The sequence below is a fragment of the Acanthopagrus latus genome, chromosome 9 (assembly GCF_904848185.1).
Source record: "Acanthopagrus latus isolate v.2019 chromosome 9, fAcaLat1.1, whole genome shotgun sequence".
NCBI classification, from domain to species: Eukaryota; Metazoa; Chordata; class Actinopteri; order Spariformes; family Sparidae; genus Acanthopagrus; species Acanthopagrus latus.
The window spans coordinates 19,026,364-19,050,563 of NC_051047.1; the positions used below are offsets into that span (position 1 = coordinate 19,026,364).

At 40.3% G+C, this 24,200-nt stretch overlaps 1 protein-coding gene across 2 annotated transcripts; it reads right to left on the reverse strand.

The window, feature by feature from the left end:
* Positions 1-1,926: 1,926 nt before the first annotated feature.
* kansl1l (KAT8 regulatory NSL complex subunit 1-like) lies at positions 1,927-23,325 on the reverse strand. 2 transcript variants are annotated; one of them, XM_037110497.1, is made up of 16 exons: positions 23,091-23,325; positions 20,945-22,054; positions 16,399-16,549; positions 15,094-15,246; positions 13,942-14,045; positions 13,226-13,400; positions 10,990-11,170; positions 8,811-8,942; positions 6,659-6,805; positions 6,370-6,470; positions 5,705-5,817; positions 5,342-5,414; positions 5,139-5,251; positions 4,749-4,872; positions 2,928-3,175; positions 1,927-2,414 (listed from the first exon to the last, which is right to left on the reverse strand). In XM_037110497.1, exons 2-15 carry the CDS (start codon positions 22,006-22,008, stop codon positions 2,954-2,956), a joined length of 2,853 nt encoding a protein of 950 aa, XP_036966392.1. In that variant the 5' UTR covers positions 22,009-22,054; positions 23,091-23,325; the 3' UTR covers positions 1,927-2,414; positions 2,928-2,953. The 2 variants fall into 2 exon arrangements, with proteins under 2 accessions (XP_036966392.1, XP_036966391.1); XM_037110496.1 differs by having other exon boundaries at positions 16,399-16,552.
* Positions 23,326-24,200: the final 875 nt, after the last annotated feature.

Here is a 24,200-nt window from a genome sequence, read left to right on the forward strand (position 1 = left end):
TGGTTTCTGACAGGCCAGAGTTCACAGAATTAAGACAGCGAACAAGGTCTGAATTTGTTCCCATTCTTAATGCACCTCCTTGAGATAAGGATGGTGGTTCTGACTTATTCTCATGGCTGAAGAACCAATCGAGATCACCCTCCCTTGTTTGACATGCTATGTACAGATGAGAAAACAGGCTACAATCACTCTTCAGAGCAGCAAGTTGTGCCTTGTGCTTTGACTGTCTTTACAGGTGGAGACCTAAATAAGGGCAGCTGGTTCTTTGGGATTGTGTCTGCCCCACCCTGTACCGCAGAACTGTAGGAAAATAAGATCCCGTTTACACGAAGGGAAAATGCAGATATTTCCACGTGGTTTGGCCTCTCATTTAAAGGAAAGCCCTGATTTTATCACAGAAAATGATTTTTCTAAAAGCTCTGGCTATTGGCATTCTGATTTACAGGATAACAGAGGTAGATTTCCATAAACCCTTCTGTAATTTTTCCCATCTAATATGACAACAAAATGAAAACAAAAAACAAAAAAAACAAACAGTTTGAGCCTGGCTTTATCACACAATCTGATTTCTTTTCAAAAAAAATATATGCAAATTGTAGCATTTTTAATGAGATATGGCCTCATTTGCATATTTAAACATTAAAACACAAAAAACTTGCAATACATTTTTTTCTTAGATTAATATGAGTAATCAAATGAGATAGTTTCATGGTGATATCTAATTTTTTTTTACCCTATTCACCAATAGTGTCTTGCCTTAAGCCACCTTAAGTCACATTCCTTGTAACCTTCACTGCACTTAATAATGTTGACCTCTTAGAGTGCTATCAGTGGCATGAATGAGTTCCTCATGCCCAGAAGCTGGGAAATACATATTTGGTTTAGATTTCTTTGGATCCTAAGAGATACACATTTACAATTTTGTGCATGAAAATGACCTCTAGCTGACCTCAGGGGTCAAACTGAGAATGCCTCCACATCTTAAATTAAAGCTTAGGTCCTGAAGAACAAACACTGAAAGTTTCATGCTTCTTTCATAAAAAGCAAGATTATTGAGCTTAACAGCTCAACTACAGCAAGCAACTGGCGATAGCAAAAGTGAAATGTTTTGATTTTTTCCCCCTCCTCCAAGTAAGTATGCTGCTTTCCAAGAAGACATACGTTTCAATTCACCAGGGAGGGAATCTTGTTTAAGGAAGAATGGAATGGAAAAGCTTTTTCTCTCAGCAGACATCTGAAGTGATGGAAATGTACATTCTCAATTAACAGCCAAATCCTATTCCCCCCTACTAACCTGGAATCAGATAATTACCATCTGTGACTTAATTTCATGTGATCGAGTTTCTAATTCTAGACACCCGGTCTCTGGTATCTGGTGTGAAGCAACTGACACACATACATGTTGGATGAGACGGATGACCTTGACTACCATCTGCCCATCAGGCCTCCTGGTGGCTGTGAAGGATATTCTAAGAGGAGGTTATGCATCTGGGATCAAAGTACAAGCTGTTAGACTGGGACCGTGGCTCTAAAAAAGCCAATGACCTCCATAAATGTTAATCATCCAAACGACTGAAATGACCTCACATTAGATTGTCCTTCCAGCATTAGCTTGTACCGATGACATCTTAGTGAAGTACACTTGGCTGTATTTCACATGACGGTTATAAAAACGATAGAGCTTGTGATGAATGAGATGCTTTACTTAATGTGACTATTTTTGGCATTGTTGCCTGTCTAAGGGCAACAATGTAGTATACATTGTAGTTGATAATAGTATGAACTGTTTAGATTATCTGTGTCTTGACTTGTGCAATTTCAAGAATTCTACTGTTCAGATATTTCCTTTTTCATTCTTAGATTTTTGGAAACCTGATGTGTTGATTGTTCTTATTATCATTATCAAGTATGACACCCACCACTTGAATGTGTTAACTGATGTTAATATTTACCAACAATTGTTCTTTCTTCATAGAAAATATACAGCAAAATAAAAACATCAACAGAAAAAAATCCAATAACACACGTACATATTAATACAAAGACAAGTTACATAAATATATATACGTACTTAAGTCTTCTATAGAGACTTTTTTTTTAAGACAACTGTGTAAATAAATAGCATGTGACAACTACAAACAGTATATAAACCTGACACTACTGTGGGGCTGTGATGGTACATATTTCTTTACATACAGTACCTCTTGTGTATTAAAACCTGAAAGTGTACAAGAAGCTACAGTAGCCAGTTCAAACTATTATGACAAATATAACAATACTCACTAAATAAATACTTTTGCTTCAAAGTATTAAGGAGTTAAATTTCAAATAACTGTAATTGTGGAGTGTATGAAGTATTCCTATTAAACTTCTCAGGGTGTATTTTCTCGCTGTGGTCCCAGATGCGAGGAAATCTGGAGAAGAAAGAACACAGTTATCAACTAATTTAACTAACAATACAACTGTTTGCGTTGTAACTTCCAAAAACACTCCCATGTTGACTCTCTGCGTTAGATCGAGATCTGCTCAGTTCCTAAATTGCCTAAATTACCCAAATCATCATATTCAGAATGAAGTGACTGAAGTAAGCCTTTGTTAATGACTACTGCATCAATCAATTAAAAAAATGTACTGTGTGCCCTGAAAAATGCAGACCAGAAATCCATTAACACATCAGAAAAGCTTTTGTGTTCAGAATTACTGATTGGAAAGATGAATGAATGCACGGATATTTAAACAAGTGACTAAATAAATTATTAATCTGAAGGAACACATGACAAAATGTAATTTTATTAATACTTTTGTGAATGTTTATAAAGTAATTTCTATTGTTTATTAAAGACAATATTAATATCTGCTGCAGCGTTTGTACACAGTAGATATGAGATGACTATTAAACAGGAAGTTAAATGTTTCTCCAAACTTACATGTAAAAAAGTAAGGCACTGCTCTCTCAGCTGCCATCGGGTGTTCTGCTCTTGCTTTGTCCACCAGAGGGCAGTGTAGCACCAGAGGACCGAGCTGGGGAGAGATGGGAGTTGGAGTTCTTTGACGTGGTGGAGGCACGGCTGCACTCTGACCACCCTGATGACACTCTTTCTTGGTCGGCAGAGAGCAGGGCTTCTTCTTCGTGCTCATCCAGGGGAAACACTCGCGGCTCCCAGGGTGTCTGAGGCTGCCGGAGTACAGAGGGGATGTAATGTTACTGAGTGAATCTGTAAGTTCTTTAATTGTAGAAATCACTCTCTATCGACACAAGGATGAGAGTGTACCATATTTATCAATTAATACATTATTTAATGTGCATTAAACTTGATCAAATTAAATCAACTTCAAACAGAATGTGCACCACATTCAATTGTGAAATAATCCCCAAACCCTGACTGTTGTTTTTCCCATATCGGTACCTTCTTTGCATTTAGGCTTTGTATCATAGATGTGCATAATTCTAATGCCTGAAAAAAAAAAAAAAAAAAATCAAAGGTTGTGCTTCAATCAGGTTTTGTATGGTTGCTGGAGTGCTGACTGAAGTAGGGGATATTTGTGGTGTGGAAAAGGTTGATTAGGACAGTCTGGTTTAGTGGCAACTCATTCCTTCTCCAATCAAAGCAAAGTGGTCCAGAGCAATCATGCAACTGGAGCAAAGTGGAGACAAGTATCTGTGGAGGCTCTCAAGGAGCCATCTCCGCTTTATAACTCACACAATATGACTGGGAACGAGTGTTGATTAGTCTGCAACCCAATTTCGCCACTCTATACTCCTCTTCTCTTTTCTGAAGCACAAATACCACAGCCTTATCTTTAGCTGGAATGTTAGGGAAAATATCCTTCAGCGACTGAGGTGAAAAATGACCATTTATAGGCTGTATACTTCTCAATATGGTGACTAAAGAAAGAAAAGACATGTTTCCTTGTTTTTCTTAGTCTTTCAGTGAACCTACTTTATGTCTCTGTCTGAGGAGGTTATATTTTCACAAGTGTCAGCAGAATTACACAAGACCAACTGAATGGATTTTTGTAAAAATGCACATGAAACTGAATAATGCATGGATCTTGATGAAACTACTTGTATACTTATGAGGCAGGTATCTATGAGTGAGAACAATAAGATACAGATCCAAATAAAAATACTCTGACCATTTGCTGCTTTCAAATTATACTCCTGAGCTTGTGGATACTACATTAAAAGTCGTGTACATGATCTGCTTGGATTTGAAGCAGTTCAGTCATGAGAACACTGTCACTGTCACAGGCTAACGATTTAGCAAGCTAAGGAGCACATAAAATAATACAGGAAATGAAAAGGGATAAAAAGAGTGAGGCCAATGAGAATATCAACATTTTACCCGGACATTTTCCAAATTTAGGGAGGAAAATTATAGCAGCAAACACATCATAAGTTGTGAAAACAGAGCTTATACAAAATTTCAACATCTGAGAAGTGAATACCGTGTTCATATAGACTCTGTGAACGTGATGAATACGACTGCATTTGAAAGCAGCAATCCTGTAATGTGTCATAATGTTTGTCGCTGGTTAACACTTTATACTCCTTTAAATTATGTGCACACAGACACCATATGACATGTTGGAGACAGTTGTAATATTCTATAAGATTATACCCAGAGGAAGAACTGCTTTGTATCACTAAGCAGTGTTCCCTCGTCTGGCACAAGGATCATCCCACTCTGGTACTCAGAGTCTGTATGGGAGATTCGGCTTTTCAGCTGTGGTGCTTTTGATCTTACCAGCCACTCCTCCGAGCTTTGCTGTTCATCAGTATCCAGCTGAGCACAACTAGACAATTCCACAGAGCTCTCCTCTCCTGATGTGCACATCCCGCCCCCACTGCCTGACAACCTGCTGCCAGATCTGGAGAGAAAAAACAAACACACCCCATGAAACTTCACAGGGACATAACTCAACACTCCACTTTTCTCCATTCCGAGATTGGGATGTAATACAGTTGTCAAAAGCATCTCTTTGTTAACCCATTCTGATGAACGCATGAAGTATGACAAACAGGACCTGACAATTCTGAAGCTTCCGAATATATTCTTCCCAATCTCACATTTGTAGTTCACAATGAATTTAGTGAGGCTGAGTGTGTATTTGTGTATGTTTGTGTGTCTCTCCACCTGTTAGGACGCCTGCAGCATTTTCTATTCCCCCAGGATCCCCAGCGCATTTTCTCACTCTGTTCTAGGGCGAGGTGTCTCTGGGCCATTATTTCATCTGTGAGATCCTCCACCTGAAAACCAGGCAGGCACGCAAGAATTAAGATGATATTTTCTTCACAGATGACAATAAGAAGCTCATGTCTGAAAGGATGAGATGCTACCTGCCCCTCCTCACTGTCCTCCACCTTCTCTGCCTCCCTGTTTATCAGAGGTAAGGTGTCAACCAGCCGCCAACTGCAAAAACACACACTTCTTTAGATGACCGGCAATAACAGTGGACAGTAGGGACAGTTTCTTTCAATTTAATTTTTCCTTAAATTGTTTTTGCGTTTAATAAATCTAGTATAAATCCTTAATGTATCAAGGGATCTGCAACTGGCTGCACTAACATTGTAGCTCGTCCTCCCCACACTAGTTACAGCAGAGTCAGAATTAAAGTACGTTTTTTAAGGAGAGTGATAAATGAAAAAAAACAGGACCTTGAGACTTTACACAACTCCCTCAGAGTCAGTTCCGTTCTGTACCTGGGCGTCAGGATGTCTTTGTACTGCAGCTTTTCCACTTTAGCTGCTGTCATGGGGATGACAATGTTGTTAATGTTGTACTCGCTCACTCCCTGGCGTTTGCGCACAAACCCCTGAAAGGAAATGTGGGGCAAGTTAAAGTGGGACCAACATGACAGCTAACACCAATTGCTCAGAAGTGTTCACACATTCAGAGTCGTTTTGTATCACAGAGGCTTGCTAATCCAAACACAGACCGGCTTTTGACACATACCTCATACGCATGCCAACAGATCCTTTCGAATTTATGTTGCGTGTATTTAATTTGAAATATCACCTCACTCTTGCTAAAAAAAAAAAATCTGTATTCTAGGGCTGAACTCAGCATATCTGGAATTGTGTTTTTTGTTTTTTTTCAGACTTTCAGAGTCCTTGAAGGTGACTCACTAAAAGACTAATGAGAAGTTAAAAGTGTCCTTTAAGACACAGTTTTCATGGTAGAGATCTGAATGAGGGTCAGGTTAGGTTAGGTCAGTGATATAATGTAACTAAGTACATTTACTCAAGATTTCTGCTCAAGTACTGCTGGTATGGGTGCTGTTTATGTAACTGGGTAAGAGTGTGGGCAATACACAAGTACATTGTTCGTAAGTTCAAAGACGCGCGTGTGTCTGTGCCAGCATTACCTGCGAGGCCCGCTTGCTTGCAATCTGTGTGTAGCTTTCCTCTAGCACTTCATCTGAACTGTCCTCTGTGTCACAGAGCTGGTACAGAACATTTTCTTCCTCTGAATATGACACACATTCCAATATGTTTCATCAGGGTCTGATTTATCCAATCAGCGGTTCATTTTTCATGAATCAAATACAAATTAAAGATGGCTCCGCTTCTCAGAATCAAGAGCCTTCACTATAGCCGTTTCATCACAGATTTACAAAAGATTTCAACCTGGAACACACACATTCTTACACACACCTTCTATCAGCCTGGGGATGCGTCTTCTCTTCCTTTTCCTCTGATTGGCTCTCCTGTGTTGACCCTTGGCAGAGCCCGCCATCCCGATTGGTGATAGAACCATAACTCTGCTTTTATGATGCCTTCCACGCTGCTTGTATTTATGACCTATAATGAAAACACGCACATAAGCTAAATTAACACAGCACAGGAATTTTCTTTTAATCCCAATCTGCCCCTCAGTTCCTTTTGGATTTTATGCTTTGGTTAAAGTGTACAAAAGCCAATCTAGAACCATTAGTCCTGCTATTTTGTCGGGTGGCTGCCTCTCAGCTTCCTGCTCCTGCTTCACGTCCCACCAGCAGCTTTATTTTCATTTTGGGATACACCTTTTATGTCAGTACATAATGGGTATTGCAGTGATTGTGCTCTTTATTCTCACACTGGAAAAACAGCTCATGACAACATGAGTCACCATTCTTCGTGTCATTTACCCATATTGTTCATTTCCTGCTGTCTTTCAGTGTTTACATAATGTATTTAAACTATGATAAGCTTTGATAAGAGTTAAGTTTCCGTGTACCACACTATAATTTTAGGTGACGTCTACTTGATGGATTGTGTTCTTCCGTTGCTATTGACAAAAGGAGATTAAGATCATTCAAGCTGACAGGCGATCGACAGAGGGGTGGGTGAGTGACGTCTTTATCAGTTTCCAATCTGCCTCCTTTGTGTCTCCTCCTGTACTCTCTCCCCACATCACTTCTTGTCTCTTTTATCCCCACACTGATTTGTTAAACACAGTGTGTAGTCCCTCCATAAAAAGGGAAAGTTCTACAATCAGCCAATCATTGATTGTTTCAGCTCATCAATCTACATTGTGGACATTCATGCGAGTAGGAGCCACTTAAAGCCCTGAGATGGGAGCTTCCAGATGTATGATCACTCATTGGATTCAGGCTAATATGCCACGACATGTATTGGCATCGGTGAGATCCCAGATGATTTCATCTCCATCTACTGCACAGCTGGAAGCTTCATACAGACCGAGTGGGGTATCTGAACAATCACTTATCATGGTGGACAGGGAGACAACAAGCAAACACAGCAGTCGAATCTAAAGCAGCCATTTTATTTTCAAGTTCGCAGTGGTTTTGTTTCCTTTTACTGAATGCATTCAACCAGGAGAAATGTCTGAACAGGATGAACTGTCACTTAATTATAATTATTCATACATCAGCTGTAGAAGTCTTTATAAAGATAGAATGTGTAACATTTCTGTTCCAAAAAGTCTAGCAAGGATTATTGAATTGTGAATTTAAATTTTCCCAAAAAAATTACAGTGTTAAAACAGAAAAGTCCCGTAGTGTTTTTAAATAACAATGGATGCCATTGGTCGCCTGTCGCTTCCAGTAGTGCTTGACAGTGAGATAGGAAGTTGCTGAATGTGACTAAACATAATGTGAATAAAACATTAAAACCTTACCCTTGAAAACAACTCCCATGATCCCACACTACTTACATCTTGTGTTTAGTTTTGATTCAGAGACCTCAAGCAGAATTTAAGCACTTCACATCGAAATCTGTTTTAGTTGATTTACCTATTAATCTAAGTTATACATATGACATGATGAAAATAACACTGAATGGAAAAATATATATTCAGTACAAATCATTCACATTATTCTGTGCTATCACATATCAAACTGGGACAAAGTGCCACCAGTAATGTAATAAAATCATTTCTGTTAAAAGGTACAATTGAAAGGTTCTTACTGTGAAGCTTCAGCAAGTAATCTCGACTTTGTGTAAGAATTGATTTCAAAAACAGACTCAGACCACAGCAGAAAGAAGTGGCTCAAAAGCCAATGAAGGCTCCTGTCTACTCGATGAATAACAACAAGACTGCAGGTGCAGCTCTAGAAACGGTACCTCTGCCTCTCTGTCACCTGTCTCATCAGTTCACCATGACATCCACTCTGTTCATAGGCAGTAATTAAGCATATTGCTCAGTAAGGCAGTACAAGGCACAGCAAATGCACTAAGCTGTGGCAACATGAAACGTTACTTGGTGAAGAACATGTAAAGCAAAAGAGAGCATTGCACTGTACGAGATGAGAGCACCAGAGAACATAACAGGGTATGTAATCAATACTAAAGGGCAGGATCTTACTGTTATGCAGCGGTGTGGAGCTGCGTCTGTTGTAGCATGCTGCACTGGATGGATGGACATTGACAACCAAAGGCTTCAAGGACCATTCTTCTCTGGCCTGGGCCGTCTTTATGTGATCTGACAGAGGAGTGTCTGGAAGAAGAAGACAATACAATTTTAAGTTTGTGGTCAAACAAAATCTACAATATTCATCAGCACTATCTCCAAATGCAAGCATGCAATCACACATCTGCATTGTCGAAGCACCCGCATCTGTTGTTTTTCTGTGCAAGCCGCCAAACTGGCAGCAGCAAAACAACAACTAGATACTCTACATACTAATCCTCAGGTGCCGGTTTCAAAAAGAAATCCAGCAGATTTCGTTGAGAGAAAATAAGCAGCGAGGAAAAAGTAATGAAGGAACGAGGGACTGAATGTTATTGAGAAGATGCCTACAATCCACCTTTAATATCAATAATACGATACATGATTTGTGTTGTGGTGCCTGTGCTCTCTATTCTTACAATGGACATGACATAATTAGTCATTATTCTCCATGTCATTTGTCCACATTCTCCACCTCCTGCTTGCTTTCACAGTTTATGTAATCCTTCTTTATTTAAGCTATGATAAGCAGTGATAAGTTAGTTTCCGTGTACCACACTATTATTTAAGATGACGTTTACTTGACAGACTGTCTTCTTCTTCTGCTATTGACAAAAGGAGAGCAAGATCATTCAAGCTGACAGGAGATCGACAGAGAGGTGGGTGAGTGACTTCTTCATCAGTTTCAAATCTACCTCCTTTGTGCCTCCATGTGTATTCTCTCTCTGTACTATCGCTCTCACTTGTGCATTTTTATTAGCTCATAATTGTATTTGAAGGGTAACGCCGCTTCTCTGGTGTTTGTCCTTGCTTCTCTTCAAAATATTTTCACATCTCACACAGTTTTGGTGAGTTTTATCTTGTTTTTCCAACGAGTTTGAATGAGTTGAGTGTGTTTTACAATGATAAATGTTTCTCCAAATGGAGTCTGGTAAAATTGGCAAGTGACTTAGTGGTTTAACAAAAATATCTTAGAATTTGAAAGTGCACTATATAGGGGTGTGCATCTCTCCCTCATATTACGATTCGATACACATCTAGATACATGGGCTACAATATGATTCAGGGACGATACATTTTAAATACAGAACGATTTGATGCGATTCAATACAATATGATGCAATCTGATACAGTTCTTAACCTTTATTTAATGTAGAGATTCATTTTCCATTATAAATTGAAATATGCAATTCTATAAAAGTGGCATTGCTTAGCTTACCATGTCTCGAAAGCATCACTCTCAACCACACTGTAAGGTCATAAGTCCTTTGCAATAACAGACTATAGATGCTGTGATTACCTTGGACCTCGCCAAGTTGTGTCTAAGTTGTGGCTGGAAAAAAGTCTTTAAAAGCCATGTCGCTGTCTTGCGTTTTCTCTCTTGTGCTAGCTGTAACGTTACTAACGTTAGCATCCGTATACAATTTTTAGTTGAATTTCTTCTCCAAAACTACTTGGTGCCCCTTTAAAAGCTCAATTTATGAGAAAGTTGTTTTTTGAGTTTCATTCCCAGCTCGTCAGATACTGACACTTTGGGATCCTGGGTCAGGTCGGCCGCCATCCCTTCAAATAAAAAAAGGCTATTTAACAAGGGATGCTTTCCATAATGATGTCAGACACTTCAAATAAGAATATGAGCCTGTCAGTAGCAGAAACAAGCACTTCAAGTCAACATATTTTGATGGTGCTTAATTTCCTGCATGGATTACATCACAGCATCTGCCTACTGCGGTGGTCTCACTCAGTACTTGACCGATTTTAAAGAATTGTTTTCCCCATTATACACTTAGACATAAAATCATGGGTCCAAGGTGAAAAATACCTAAGTTACCCTTTAACACAACAAACTCAGCAGGGTATCTGACATGCTTGGAACCCCTTGATACATGCTGATTAGAAACAACACAACAGGATATGTGACTGTGTGGCACGTCCAGTCAGTATGCTACAGACATCAACTGCGAAATTACCCGGGGGCGCCGCGGGGGCGTAGTGTGTTGCTCCTCAGGAAAGGTCTACAATGTCAAATGTGAGGCCAACAACATTTCGAAAAAAACTTCGCTGGTTTATGTTGCTATCTCAAACTTTCTCCTACCAAATGAAAGAGACAACGCAGGGTGAGGTGTGGAGCCAGTGGTTCTGGAGGACAGGGCCCCACTGGAGTTGGAGCTGCAGTCAGGATCAGAGCACAGGACTACAGGATCACAAGATGACCAACATGAACAGGAGGACGACGAGAGAGAGGAGGAGAGTGTAGACACTGACGTCCCAGAGTCCTGAAGACCGAGAGAGAGAGAGAGAGAGAGAAAGAAAGAGAGTTATTTTTCACCAAATGGTTGATAGAGAAGATTTAACTACAATATTAACTCGGCTCTCTCTTTTTTATTAGAGCATGAGTCATAAAGTTTGAAGGGAGCTGCTCTCTGCTTAGGCACGCTCATTAAATTCATTAAGATGTTAAAGGGCTTTCTTAGTCATCTACCAATATCACAATGGTGGCTGCTCAGTGCTCATTCTTAAACAGCAACAGTTACTTTTGGCTCTTTGCTGGAATAGTAGTGTTTAGGAAAATGTTGAACATTTAAAGGTACATCAAACATGAGAGGTGGAACTTATATCAGGTTTATATGTTTGTATATAAGCTACTAAGTGATAAGATCAACTTTAGATCTACATTTTAGGAAATGACATTAATAATAACATCACTTTTGTTTAAAGCCTTCATGGCAGTCATGGTAACAATTAGTTCACTGTTTACACACCCAGCAGAATGTATATACCGGTATATTTTTTATAGTATTACACTCTCTATTTAACTTTGTTTTGTTCTCTAACAGCTTTGTTTTGTTCTCTCAGCTCAACAGCTGAGAAAAATAAGTGTCAGTTAAATGCCATCATGGTCCTGCCATTTCGGGTTTATTGTGTGTTTCATGTGTGTTTTCTGGTTTTGTGTTGTCTTTGGCCCTTTTCCAGTGTTCCGTTTTCTCTACTGTTTTCTTGTGGTCCTCATCAGTCTGCTTTCCCTCATTAGCCTCTCCCTCCTCCCAGTGTTCTCAGCTTTTCCAGCCCGTCAGCCCCGTCCCTGTTTCGAGTGTTTTTGCATTGACCTGTGTTTCTCCGCCTCACTCCACTTGCACCTCATCCCCTCCTTAGTTTTGGTTGTATTTAAGCCTGTGTTCTCCCTGCTGTCTTTGTCAGTTCATTCTGTGTGATTCACCTGTGTTATCCATTTCAGACTGTTCCTGTGTTTATCCTGATTTGAATTTGCTTTTGATTATCCTTCTACTTGGTTTCTTGGTTTTTGGATTATTCCCCTTTTTTTAAATGACGCTCACCTTTTATTCTTTAACTTGTATCCTGAGTGTTTTCTATGTGAGTCCTCACCTGTGCTCGTGTAACAAATGCTCCAGTGTATTTACCATCTGGTTCTGGGCTTGGTCACTGATTTTTTCCACTGCTAATGCATTACTGTATACTTATCGTATTTCTGCTACTGTATATAACTGGAGAATGATAGTGTCTTTTTCGAATTCTTATAACTAAAACTACATTGCCAACCAACCACACACACATACACACACACACACACACTTTATTGGCAGTACCAACACTAACAGACTGTGTACTGTCCTCTGGCTAAATAAAGGTTAGAGCTTTAATACAACCACATGCACTTGTTCATCTGAAGCAAATCCAATGGATTGTTTAATCAAAAGCAGGTGTCCGGCTTTAAACATTAATTCCTGTTTAATTTGATGAACTATTTTAGTGATACAGCATTCCATCACCGAAGCCTAAATAAGAGCAACTGCTTTGGTGACATGAATAATTTGCTTATAATAACTTAATGAATATGTTTTATGACTTCTACATGTTTACACATTTTCATTTGCTTTACATACATTATTATAAAACCAAAAATGCATCCCAAGTGTTGCTTTGTACTGAAATAATACAGACGCAGTGCATTACTATCTTTTTACTGTTGTGTCCTCAGAATCGAAAGGCGGGGAAAACTGAAATACAGCTGCTTTATTTTAGCATCCATCCATTACCTACACCAGCTTACATTGTGTGTGGACATGGTCAGCACTAATGAATAGTCATTAATGAATCCTGGTGGGGAAACTGAATTATTTCAGAAGTGCAGAACAGGTTTTAGATCAAATTGAGGTGAAAATAAGTAATAATACCAACTGGACATGTTGCTAATGAAACGGCATAATCCGAGAACGTCCTAAGAAGTGTCCAGGACTGTGTCACATGTGAATGTCATACAGATTATGCATGATGGACAGCCTGGCAAATGGAGGAAAATGCATGTGGCCTACCTGTGCACTGTGGGGGTTGTAGGTGCTGAGAGCGAACAGTTTGGGCTTGTGGTATGTGACCAGGGGTCTGGTCCGGGCGCACACGCATGACGCATCTGCTTTGAAAAGCCTCCTGCTCCCCAGTCTCCTCTTCTTAGAGCTCGCAGGCACAAAGGCATCATGTCCTGTCTGACCACTGCGGGGATGAGATCAGATGAGGTCATGGAAATGTCAGAGATATGACTCATGGTGAGCCCACATGTGCTAAAAAGAGCAAGGTTTTCAAGTTGTTGCTGATCTTATCTACTTATATCCCTCTTGTTACATGCATAAACAAGCAGAATTTTTTTTCATTTTTCTCACTTTTATCTTTACAGCCAGCCGGAGGGAGTTAAAAAGGCATCAGGAAGGAAAGAGATGAAGGGATGATTCAAGTGGGGCCAGATGGCGGGGCTGACCGGGCTGTTTCAACGGCTTACATTACAAAAACAAGCAGAACGCTTTTAAACTGGATACCTTAGACAACTTGGACACACCTCTATCAGTACGAGTTTCTCCCTTTTGTATTTCATGTTAGATTCAACACAGCTAAAGAGCTAAAACTTGTCTCATCTTTCATCTGTTAAATCTATTTATGTCTATACAATTTCACCACAACAGAGGAAAATTACAGAATATGTTATTGTAGGTGTGACAAGAAAGTTACAGTGTCAGAATTGTGTGTGTGTGTTCTCTACCTTGCGAAGGCCCTCTTGCCCTTCCAGGTGTGTGGTGGTTTTGAGAGCGGTGAAAAGCTGAGAGGAGTCATCAGGCTGTTGACAATCTGGCTGAGCTGAGCACTCTGCAATGAAGACATAATCCATGTAACACATCTTCTTACTAGTGACTAATTAAACTCAAGTGTGAAATACAATCCATCTATTTAGTAACAGTGAGTGAGGAATGAGATTAGATCATTTCCATCATAACTCTCTGCTATTCATGGTACCATTTACGTTTTTAGCCTTATTTCCCTACTTTTGCTCTTAGGATGACTGGCTTTTAATAATTACTGATTATTTAAGATTCAGTCCGCTGCTTCACCGCATACCTTGAAGTGGTATAAATTTTCTCTTCTGCCCAGTGCATACACAGCATTGATTTTGAAGAGCATATAACTACATTCAATGACTACATATCACAAGTAAAAAGAGTACAAAGCAAATTTTGTCCTCATTATTACTATTTATTATAAAACTATTAATTTTCCTTTCCTTTTTATACCTTTATTGATAGCAATAGCTGAGGGGCAGGCAGAAAATTAATTCATTATAATTAATTGATTCATCATGAAAATAATCAGCAGCTTAATCACTAATTAAAATAATCCTGATTTGGAGCCCTACTGCTGAGACAGTGTTTCTGCAAAAGATGTATAGTGCACATTACACTACCACAGATTCAAACAAACCTCTCACTACACCTCTTAATGCTGACACAGACTTGAAGATGGTCTGTGCTGTGCAAGTTGAACAGACGACTCTCAGCGCTGTCTCACCCTCTACAGCTGGAAGCAGGAATAAGGTCTTTCCCTTTGAGTTGATTAAATACCCACAGGCTTCATAAAGCAGCGGGAATTTAGCATAATAACACACAGGAACAGCATGCATACCATAATTAATTAATTAAATCCTTGCAACCTGGGGCTGGGATATAACATTACAGACACACAACCTTGTGTGCTTTTGAAGACAGCAGCCTGACAGGCTCACTGATTTAATGGAAATTAACCTGACATGGTCTATTGAGTTGTAGATGACTCTTCCCCTCGATTTGAGACCCGTCATACACCTGGTATTGTTTCTGTGTTTGTGTGTGTGTGTGTGTTTGTTTTAGTTGCTCCCTTCTACCTGTCTCTCTATGTTGCGCAGGAGGCGTGCAGGACTGCAGGGTTCGGTGTCAGCATCCGAAGCTGTGCAGGACAACCCCGCCATCTCTCTCAGCAGGGTCTGCTGAATCTGTCTGTCTGTCAGAGGCTGGGACTCTGCAAGCACCACACCGCCCTTAGAGACAAACACACACACATGACATTTTTAACACTCAGCCTCTGTGTGGGAGGCTGTCTGTCTGAATTTACATATATGGACTATTTATATTTCTGTTTTTGGGGGGGTTATTTCAACGAATTTGGGCATTTCAAAGATATATTATTCACAAGTAAGGTAAAGGTAAAAAGAGTCTTATCTATTCATATATATAACATGTTTATATTCATGCAACTTTTTTATCTTCATGGACTGCTAGTTCACTGACTGCTAGTTCACCCCAAAATCAAACATACAGTACATATTTTTACCCTTGCCTGTAGTGCTATTTATCCATCTACATTGTTTCTGTGTTAGTTGCCATGAAATCATCAGTAGAGATGTCTGCCCTCTGTCTAAAACTCAGCTTGTGTTGCTAAAAGCACAACAAAAAAACGTGCACACTGAGATCAATACGTTTATTCGTTGCAAAGATTCACACTGTGAGACAAAATAGAGTTTCCATGCAGTGAATATAATTTTGTGGTCCTCTTACTTCTTGAACAAAGGAGAAGAAAAGAAAATACCGGATCTATTCAATTCTGAAAACAAGACAAAAGAGCAAGGAGAGTTACACCTGCTGAGAAAGGAGCTGCGGGATTAAAACTGCCTAAAGGTGTATTTCATGATGTCAGTGGTGCTGGAACCGCACATAAAAAAAAAGAAGTCCACCAATTTCCATGAGCCAGTTGAAGCTGAACAATGGCTGGCAAACACCCATCATCACATCAGGAGAGAGCGACCAAAAAGCAGAGTACTGACACTGTTTGCCATGATGAAAGTTTCTGAATCAGTGTGTGAAAATGATTGACGCAACATGTGGCCCCTATTTTTTTTCATATTTCATATGAAAAAAAAAACACTTGTGCAAAGTCATTAAAAATGTATAAAAGTATCTGTGATTTTGGGGTGAACTGTCACTTTAAAATGTGGCCAGTACAGTTGCGAACCTTTCTGTATGACACTTTGGCTAAAGTGCAGCTCAGTCGCAAAAGTTGGCAGGCGCTCTACATTCTCTTCACAGAAAACTGACTTGTATCAAGTATCATGTCCTGACCTTCTCTCGCTGCCAGTTGGTACATTGTGTCAGCTTCCCTATACTGAAGCGGTTACAGAGGACTTTTGTCTTACCTTGGTGGAGCGGATGTGTTTGTGGAGCTCCACCAGCTGTTGTATCCTCCCCTCCAGCTCGGCCAGACGCAGATTCAACCAGCTCCATCTGCTGCCCAGCTCCGCTCTCTCTTCTAGCCACCGCCTCTCATAGCTGCTGCTGCTGCTGTTGCTGCTGGCAGGAGGAGCAGGGTGATAAATGAGAGAGAAGAACAGTTAGACCTAATAGTGTTGATTAAAAAGCTTCAAAACCCTGCTACGACCTCACAAGATCAGAATACTGCACGATATTCAATGCAGTCATGAAATCCAGTAATTGACCACTGGGAGTGCACAAGGAGGTCAGCATACGAGAATAATTGGCAGGAAAATGTGTCACCAGCGAGAAAACAAACATATAAAAGGACAAAGAGAGCACAAACAGACCTAACCATTTGTCATTTCGCACATTCATACTGCAGCGCTCTCATCATATGACCCATTTTACACAGCCATGTTGCCGTGTGTAAATTCTTTAGCACCCTAACAGCATCAAGGGAGGACACAAAGGCTTATCCAGGCCACAGAATACAGTGGATTTGTGTGGTGTGTATCTATAGTATGTTTCCATGGCACTAGCCTGTTCAGTTAGCATTTGTCTTCTGTAAGTGTGTGTGTGTGCTTGGCTGGCTTCAGCAGGGCAATAGTTGCCATGGCAGTGCTCTTGGACCTTGGCTAGGACAGGAGGGGACTCCCCCACCTCACACACTCTGATGCAGGACAGCCACACACAGAGTATTTCACAACAGTACTCTTTGGTATTAAGAGGTTGTTTACTTATTGGTTCATCTTTTCATTGGCTATCGGCGGCTGTTTCACTCAACTTGTGTTTGTTAAGGAATCAGCACTGTCTTTCCTCCAGAGACAATAACCAGACCTGGCCATGCTGCAGCTCCCTCCAACTGTATAATGAGAAAATTCCTGGAATATTTGCCAAGCAGTAGGCGAGTCATGAGGGGAGGACAAGGGAGGAGAGGTTGCTTTCTACCACCTGTTTCACTGAAAGTTCACAAACTACATACACTACATAAACATAAACTCCAAAAAAAATCACGACATCTAGCAGCACAAGAGAGAAAGTTTGAATTTTCAAAGGCCAAATCCTGGTTGAATAAAAAGGCCAGCCCCAGCATGTTGTTCTGAGGTTATGAATCCTCCCATTGGAGTAGTGTTTCTTGGCTTGCGCTGAGGCATTAAAGGCTTTTGGGTGTGTCCTCCACTGAAACTTTCCAACGCACAGCCTTTCACGAATCCTCCCACACTCTCTTTGCTTTTAAAATTACAGACACACTGGAAACTGAAAATGAGCAACAGCTGGAGGTGTGAAGGACAGCTGCCAGCGCAGAAAATGATCAATGTGGAGACAAATTAAAAGTCAAACCATGTCACCCTGTTACAAGACGTTAAAGGCCAGCTATTTCCACATTTTCTAAAGCAAGGGTAACGACCCGTACCTCCTCCAGCAAGGACATATCCTCCTCAAGGAGGAACTGACCATAAACACTCCCCAGGGGAGGTTTACTGACCGAGCACAGAGCATTGTTCAACTGACTCGAACAAAAGGCAAGCTGACACTTCCAAGATGACTGAAGCAGGCCAAATTAAAAACACACACACGCACACACACACTTATAAAACACTCTTTTTCATTCCTGTTCCAAGTGCAAATAAAGATGGCCCAGTTTTGTTAAAGGCTCCTGTTTATTGCGCTGATTCAGGGACCATTGACGTAAACAGAAGTGCTGAAGAACAAAATCTAACTGAAGAAATACACAGCACTGCCCTAAAACCAGTCATAACTCATGCCCAACAAGAAAGGTTTCAGTTGACTAAAGCCAGAACCAGGATGTTCCTCCTCCTGTCCCAACACTGATGTCATCACATTGTTGACTAATAAGTGTAAAAACCGAGGATGGCACTAAAAATAAACAAACTGACCATCTAAACAGCCCAAATCTCCCTCAAAATAACCTCAGTTTCCAAATGACGATCCATTTTATTGTATTTTGGTAACATCTAACAAAAGGGAGCAAATAGACAGTATACCCATCTGACTGAGAGCTTAAATTCCTGCACAATGTAACTGTCAACCCCTGGTCTGTCCAAGCTTGACAGGTTACATTTCCCTTACATCTTCAAAAGCTAAATGCTTCTTTTAGGATGAAAAGGTGAGCAAGCGTCCTGAGACAGATATCAAGGACTTCAGTTCAAGTCAGGCTTTCTTTCTCTTTTTCTTGATCTCTCTTCAATGTTTACTCTCCGCCTCTCCTCTGTCACTCTCTACTGCCAGAGAGAGAAACAAAAAAAGACCATATTCTCCACAGGAAAATAAAATAGTTGTTGTGGTTGTTTGTCAGGGGTTTCACATAGCTCAACTCAGTCCAACTGCTCGTCTTCCCTGTATTTAGTCCTGCGATGTTTCCCATTAATATGTATTTGTGGACAATTCTAACCACGGCAATGCAAAGATATTACCTAAATTGGCAAAATATGTGTAAAATTCACATTTTTGTGTGGTTTGTGCACAGTTTTCTCTAAGATGATCCTTTCCTGTGGCCCTGTGAGCTCCACAAAACTGCTTACAGGATGTCATAACACACAATCATTCCATCTTCTTTCCTCCCCACGGGCGATACAAGCAAGGACGCAAGTACAGTACAGCAGCACCGCCCACCTCAACTACACACAGTGGCACTCACTTAAAAAGTATTTTCTCCAGAAAGAGGAGGAGGAGCACGATGGCACAGAATGGCTGGCACGTTACAGGCTCTCTGGCATGCCTTGTGTTTATTTCCTAGCCCATGGGTAAAGAGAGCTGGCAAGTCTGCTGAATGTGTTATGACTGCAGCATGGAAAGAGAATGTGTGTGTGTGTGTGTGTGTGTCGAAAAAAAATGTCATCACACTCTCCACAGCTGGGAGGACAGGACTTGCACTCATTATAACCACACTGTAAACTTCGCCAAAGTCCAAGTAAAATATGTGTCTCACACAGAGGAGGAGCTGTGGAAAGCTGACTTTCCAAAACACATACCGTCATCCTGAAATAAGTCTTGGATTTCTTGTGTCACCCCTGGTCGTAATTTCACAAAAACTTAATCAAATTCCCTCCAATTGACACCATATTTATAGCTCTTTTAGATTATTTCCCTCAGTGTGTTTGTATTGTCTTTATTGTCCTGAACTGAAAGGTTGCCCAGAGTGACAGTCCACCTCTGTGTTCTCCTTGCTTATCTGAATTAAAACATGGCCAGCACCACAGCTGGATTCTGGCAACCAAATCCCAGCAAAGCACAACAAATCATTTGGCAGCAAGAGTGCAGTGAAATGATTTTGTTTCCTTCAACACTGGCTGGTAACTGTGTGACACCGTGTGAAGTGATACGATTCACCTCGCCTTGATACGTGGAAAACACGGGGTTGAGGGGATTTCTGAAGTCTCTCCTTTGGAGCTTGTTTATTTAGCTGCAATCACCAGCTGTGAGCGCCGCATACACACTGTGGCTCTTCAAAATTCACAGAGTTAGAAATGAGAAACAGACCTCAATTTCAAGGCAGCCTACAACTCAAAACAGAAGGAAGAGGTCTCATACTCTCGTAACTCTTCCATGTTATATGTGTGGAAAATGTGTTTTTAAAAGCCACTACACACGATGGTAAACAAGTCTGTTGGTTACAGTCAATATCAAATCAGGTTATCAACAACTTCACATTATATTCAAACTACGGCATATATCAATAATTCCTCTAATGTGTTGTGAAACATTCTTTCTGATAAAAAGCGTTTGCTTTGAGTGTTAATCATTTTTTTCTCTAGAAGCAGCCATTATGGTTTTAGAATCATAAACTTGTTGATTATTTTGCAGACATTGGACTAGCACAATATGATGAAGATTTTCAATGTGCAATGAAATTAGATATTGTGATACCATGGCTCTAATTAGGGAAATCTGGACTGCATTAACTCGCATATGAAAGCTGCTCAGTGGCTCATGAGGCCAACAAAAAGCTTGACTTGGGTGTAATCTTCTGCATAAAGTCTACTTTGTGAGAACTGGGAGCACTACCGCTAACTTGAATGGGAATAAAACAGCGTAATGGTTCAGCTCTTCTAGACTTTCCAAATGACCACATTCTTTCTGCAGGGGCTGCGACCCTCAAAAACATGAATGCAGCCTTTTACAGCAGCTTCTTTCACTTCACTTCTTCGAGGCTTTTTGGGCCAGTGTGCATCATGTGACGCTGCGATAGCACAGTTTTGTCACTACGTCAAATTAGCTTTAAAGCCTGGCACTCAACGTCAGACGGGAAATATCAAACTGCCACACCAAAGGCTTAAAGTTATTGCATTTTGGGGAAAATTGTCGTCTGATAGGTCTGATGGGTCAATTGTTCGCATGCTGAGTGTGATTTTCATCATTCATTGCATTTCAGGCCTTTCAGTCTTTATCTATCATATATGTTCATATCATGATGACAGCAAAAATACAATGTATCAGTCAGGTCAATTTATCTTTGTGGAGACTCACACAGGGGAAGTATTGATTTTGCTGTGAATCCTCAGCTCCTCTTTCTCCTCATCTGAGCTGCTGCTGGCTGTGGCCTCAGAGTCCAAAGCCTCCTGCAGGCCTCTCAGCACCGCCTGGTTGGACAGGCTGAACTCTCTGAGCTCCATAAAAGAAGATGAGCCTGTGGACAAGTCCTGCTGAGGAAAATGGGGTTTACAGCCCACTTGTGGAGGTAGTATATCAGGATGTATGGGGTCTGGGCAGTCGAGAGAGAGAAATTCATGTTGGTAGTGCCTTTTCAGCCCCTCCAGCTGCTGTTGGCAGTGTAGCAAAGCGTGCTCTCCTAGCAGGGCTTGCAGTCTCCTCTGCAGCCTCTGAGCTCGGCTGTGCAGCCCTGCCTGCCTGGAGAGCTGCTCCTTCACGGCCTCCTCCAAGACAACCCTTGAAACCGGCTGGTCAGTGTTCACCCTGCTGCTACAAGGCTGCACTGAAGGTGGAGGAGGACAGCCAATTCTGGCCACGTTCTCCTGTGTCAATATAGAAGAGTAGGCGCGAGTGAAGTCCTGGTAATTTATCTCCCTGTTGCAATATAAAGGAGGAGCAACGGTGAGGGTAAGAGGGGAGTGATGCACATCACCACCATCTGGCCCACATTCAGGAGCAGCATTGCATCCATGCAGCAGACGAGCCACTTGGCTATTGTGTTCAGGGACAGCAACTAAAAACATGTCTGGTACACCTGGGAAGACAGAGGCCACCTGATGAGAATCTCTCAGGCCTTCCCCGATAGAAAGGAGGTCAGGGAGGGAAGCTGAGCTGGGGAGGAGCACCGCGTCACGCTGGCTGGCAGACGCCTGGGGACACGGGGAAAACAGCGGGTTGGCAGGGATATCCAGGGGGCTCACAGGGAGGCAGGAGTCTAGAGGCGAGCACAAGGAAAGGTTCATCCACATTTTCTGGAGGTCAGCGTCATCTGTCGATCTCAACTGAGACTCAAAATCAGTGTCCATTCTGACAGACGCAGGAGGTGATGACAGGTGGATCCCGTGGCCATCTTTAAGGGTTCTGGTCAAAGCTGGGGCCATGCCACTTTCAAACTACTGATGCTCTAGGTCGCCAGATGAAGATCACCTGCCAGCAAAATAAAAAACAAAAAACATGTGGGTGAAAAGGCCTCTTTGAAATGAATCACTAACATTCAGATCACTGAATATTTGTTGAGAGACACATACAAATACTCTGATTTCAGCTTTTCCAGTGTGAAATCTTTTCCAAATCTTCTTACCATTTTCTGATGTTTTTAAGGACAACACAACTAACTGATTGATTGAGAAAATGATAGACGGATTCATTAATAATGAAAATAATGAATTGTCTCCTGCTAATGCAAAATAATCATATATATATATATATATATATATATATATATATATATATATATATATATATATATATATATATATATATATATATATTGCATTGTTGTTCAAAGCCAAATAACTCTTTTAAAAAAATTAATAAATTATGGATTGACCATTTACCAGTTATGTTTATTACAAAGTGTTACATAGGAAAAGTAAATACTGAGACCACACACAAAATACTGGGATATTGTAGTGTTTTGCATGTAGTGTAGATCTAAGTTTAAAAAACACCACAGTGAGTTAATGTCAGGAGAAACAGGCACTGAGACAGCAGCCAAGACACTGTAACCTTACATGAACGTCAGCTTTCTTATGTTGACGCATTAATGGTTAACGAACTGGGTAATTTATTACTAACTAATCTCTACACCTTGTCCACTTTATTTTGACATGAACATAAATCCCTCATTTCACTCCTGTTGACCATCTCATTTTGAATTAACCCTGGTTGCCTCCGTTTTGCCTCTACTAGCTAGTTCTAACGTTGAAGTCGCCAAACTAACGGACTAACTAGCTAGCTGACTAACGTTAATTAACTAACTAACTAACTAACGCCAACTAACTGTCTTATACTGGAAGTGATGTGAAACGATAAGGCACCAAAACAACAAGCAGGAGTCGGGAAACAAGGTGGAACATCACACATTAGTCTCAGTAATAAGTCATTTGAACCGAGTAAAAGTTAAATGCTAAATAACGTCCGTTAACACTCCGTGAAGTCTTCGTGGTGAAACGTTACTCACCTGACCAGGAGGTGAACCGCTGACTGAACATCGTTCATTCCAGGAAGATTTGCCGCTGCTTATGTTTATAAATCTTTTTTTCCCCTTTACCAATCAATCTTTAAAAGATGTGTCTATTCAGGCTGCTATCCGACGGTGACACATACTTTTACCTACTCTCCTTCTAACCGGCATCTCTCCTGCTTCAGCCTCACTCACCAACTGCCGAGCGGACTGAACGCGTCTGAACCAGGAGGGATGGACCAGCCTCGTGACGCCTTCAAGACCCTCTCAGAAGCTCAGATTTGTGAGCACTCACAGTAAAAAACATAAATAAACAAAAATGAAATAAAAATTGTAATACTAATAATGTAATACTAAATTTAATGTCAAAAAGGAGTGGGAGAAGTGTTCAAGTGTTTTAATCCGTCCTCCTCGCCATTAATATTTATGTATATATATTATATATACACATGTATATATATATATATATATATATATATATATATATATATATATATATATATATATATATATATATATATATATATATACATAAAGATTAATGTGAGGAGGGCACACACACACACACACATATACAATATATGTATTGTATTATATTGTATTGTAATTTTAAGGGCATTTTGAAAATCATGAGATGCTGATCTTGTAACTGCCAGAAAAGTTAGATTTCCACATTCATTCTTTCTTCTCTTATGTCTCTTCATTAGATGAGAGCACTTGAAAACTCAGAAAGTTACCAGGAATCCTAACCTAAATCTGAGTCCACGTGTTTTTGGCAGAATAAAAAATATGTAGACTTCTACTTTTTTTTAAGTATGCACAAGAAACACAAAAATCAATTTAGTTACAAAAAATGAGGAAAAGTGTGCAGCAAACAAGTCATTAATGTTCCCGTACATATTAATGGTGGAGAGCAAACAGCAAGTTTAGCCACAAGATTTACAAAAAGAAGAAGAAATCAGGAAAATCCTAATTGAACAAATACATTTCATCATTTGAATATATTAGTCAAAAATGACACTTTTCAATTCACTCCGAATGATGCATTGGAAAAGCAGAACTCAAGCATTTACAGAGCTGAAAACACAATGTACAATCATCAATGTA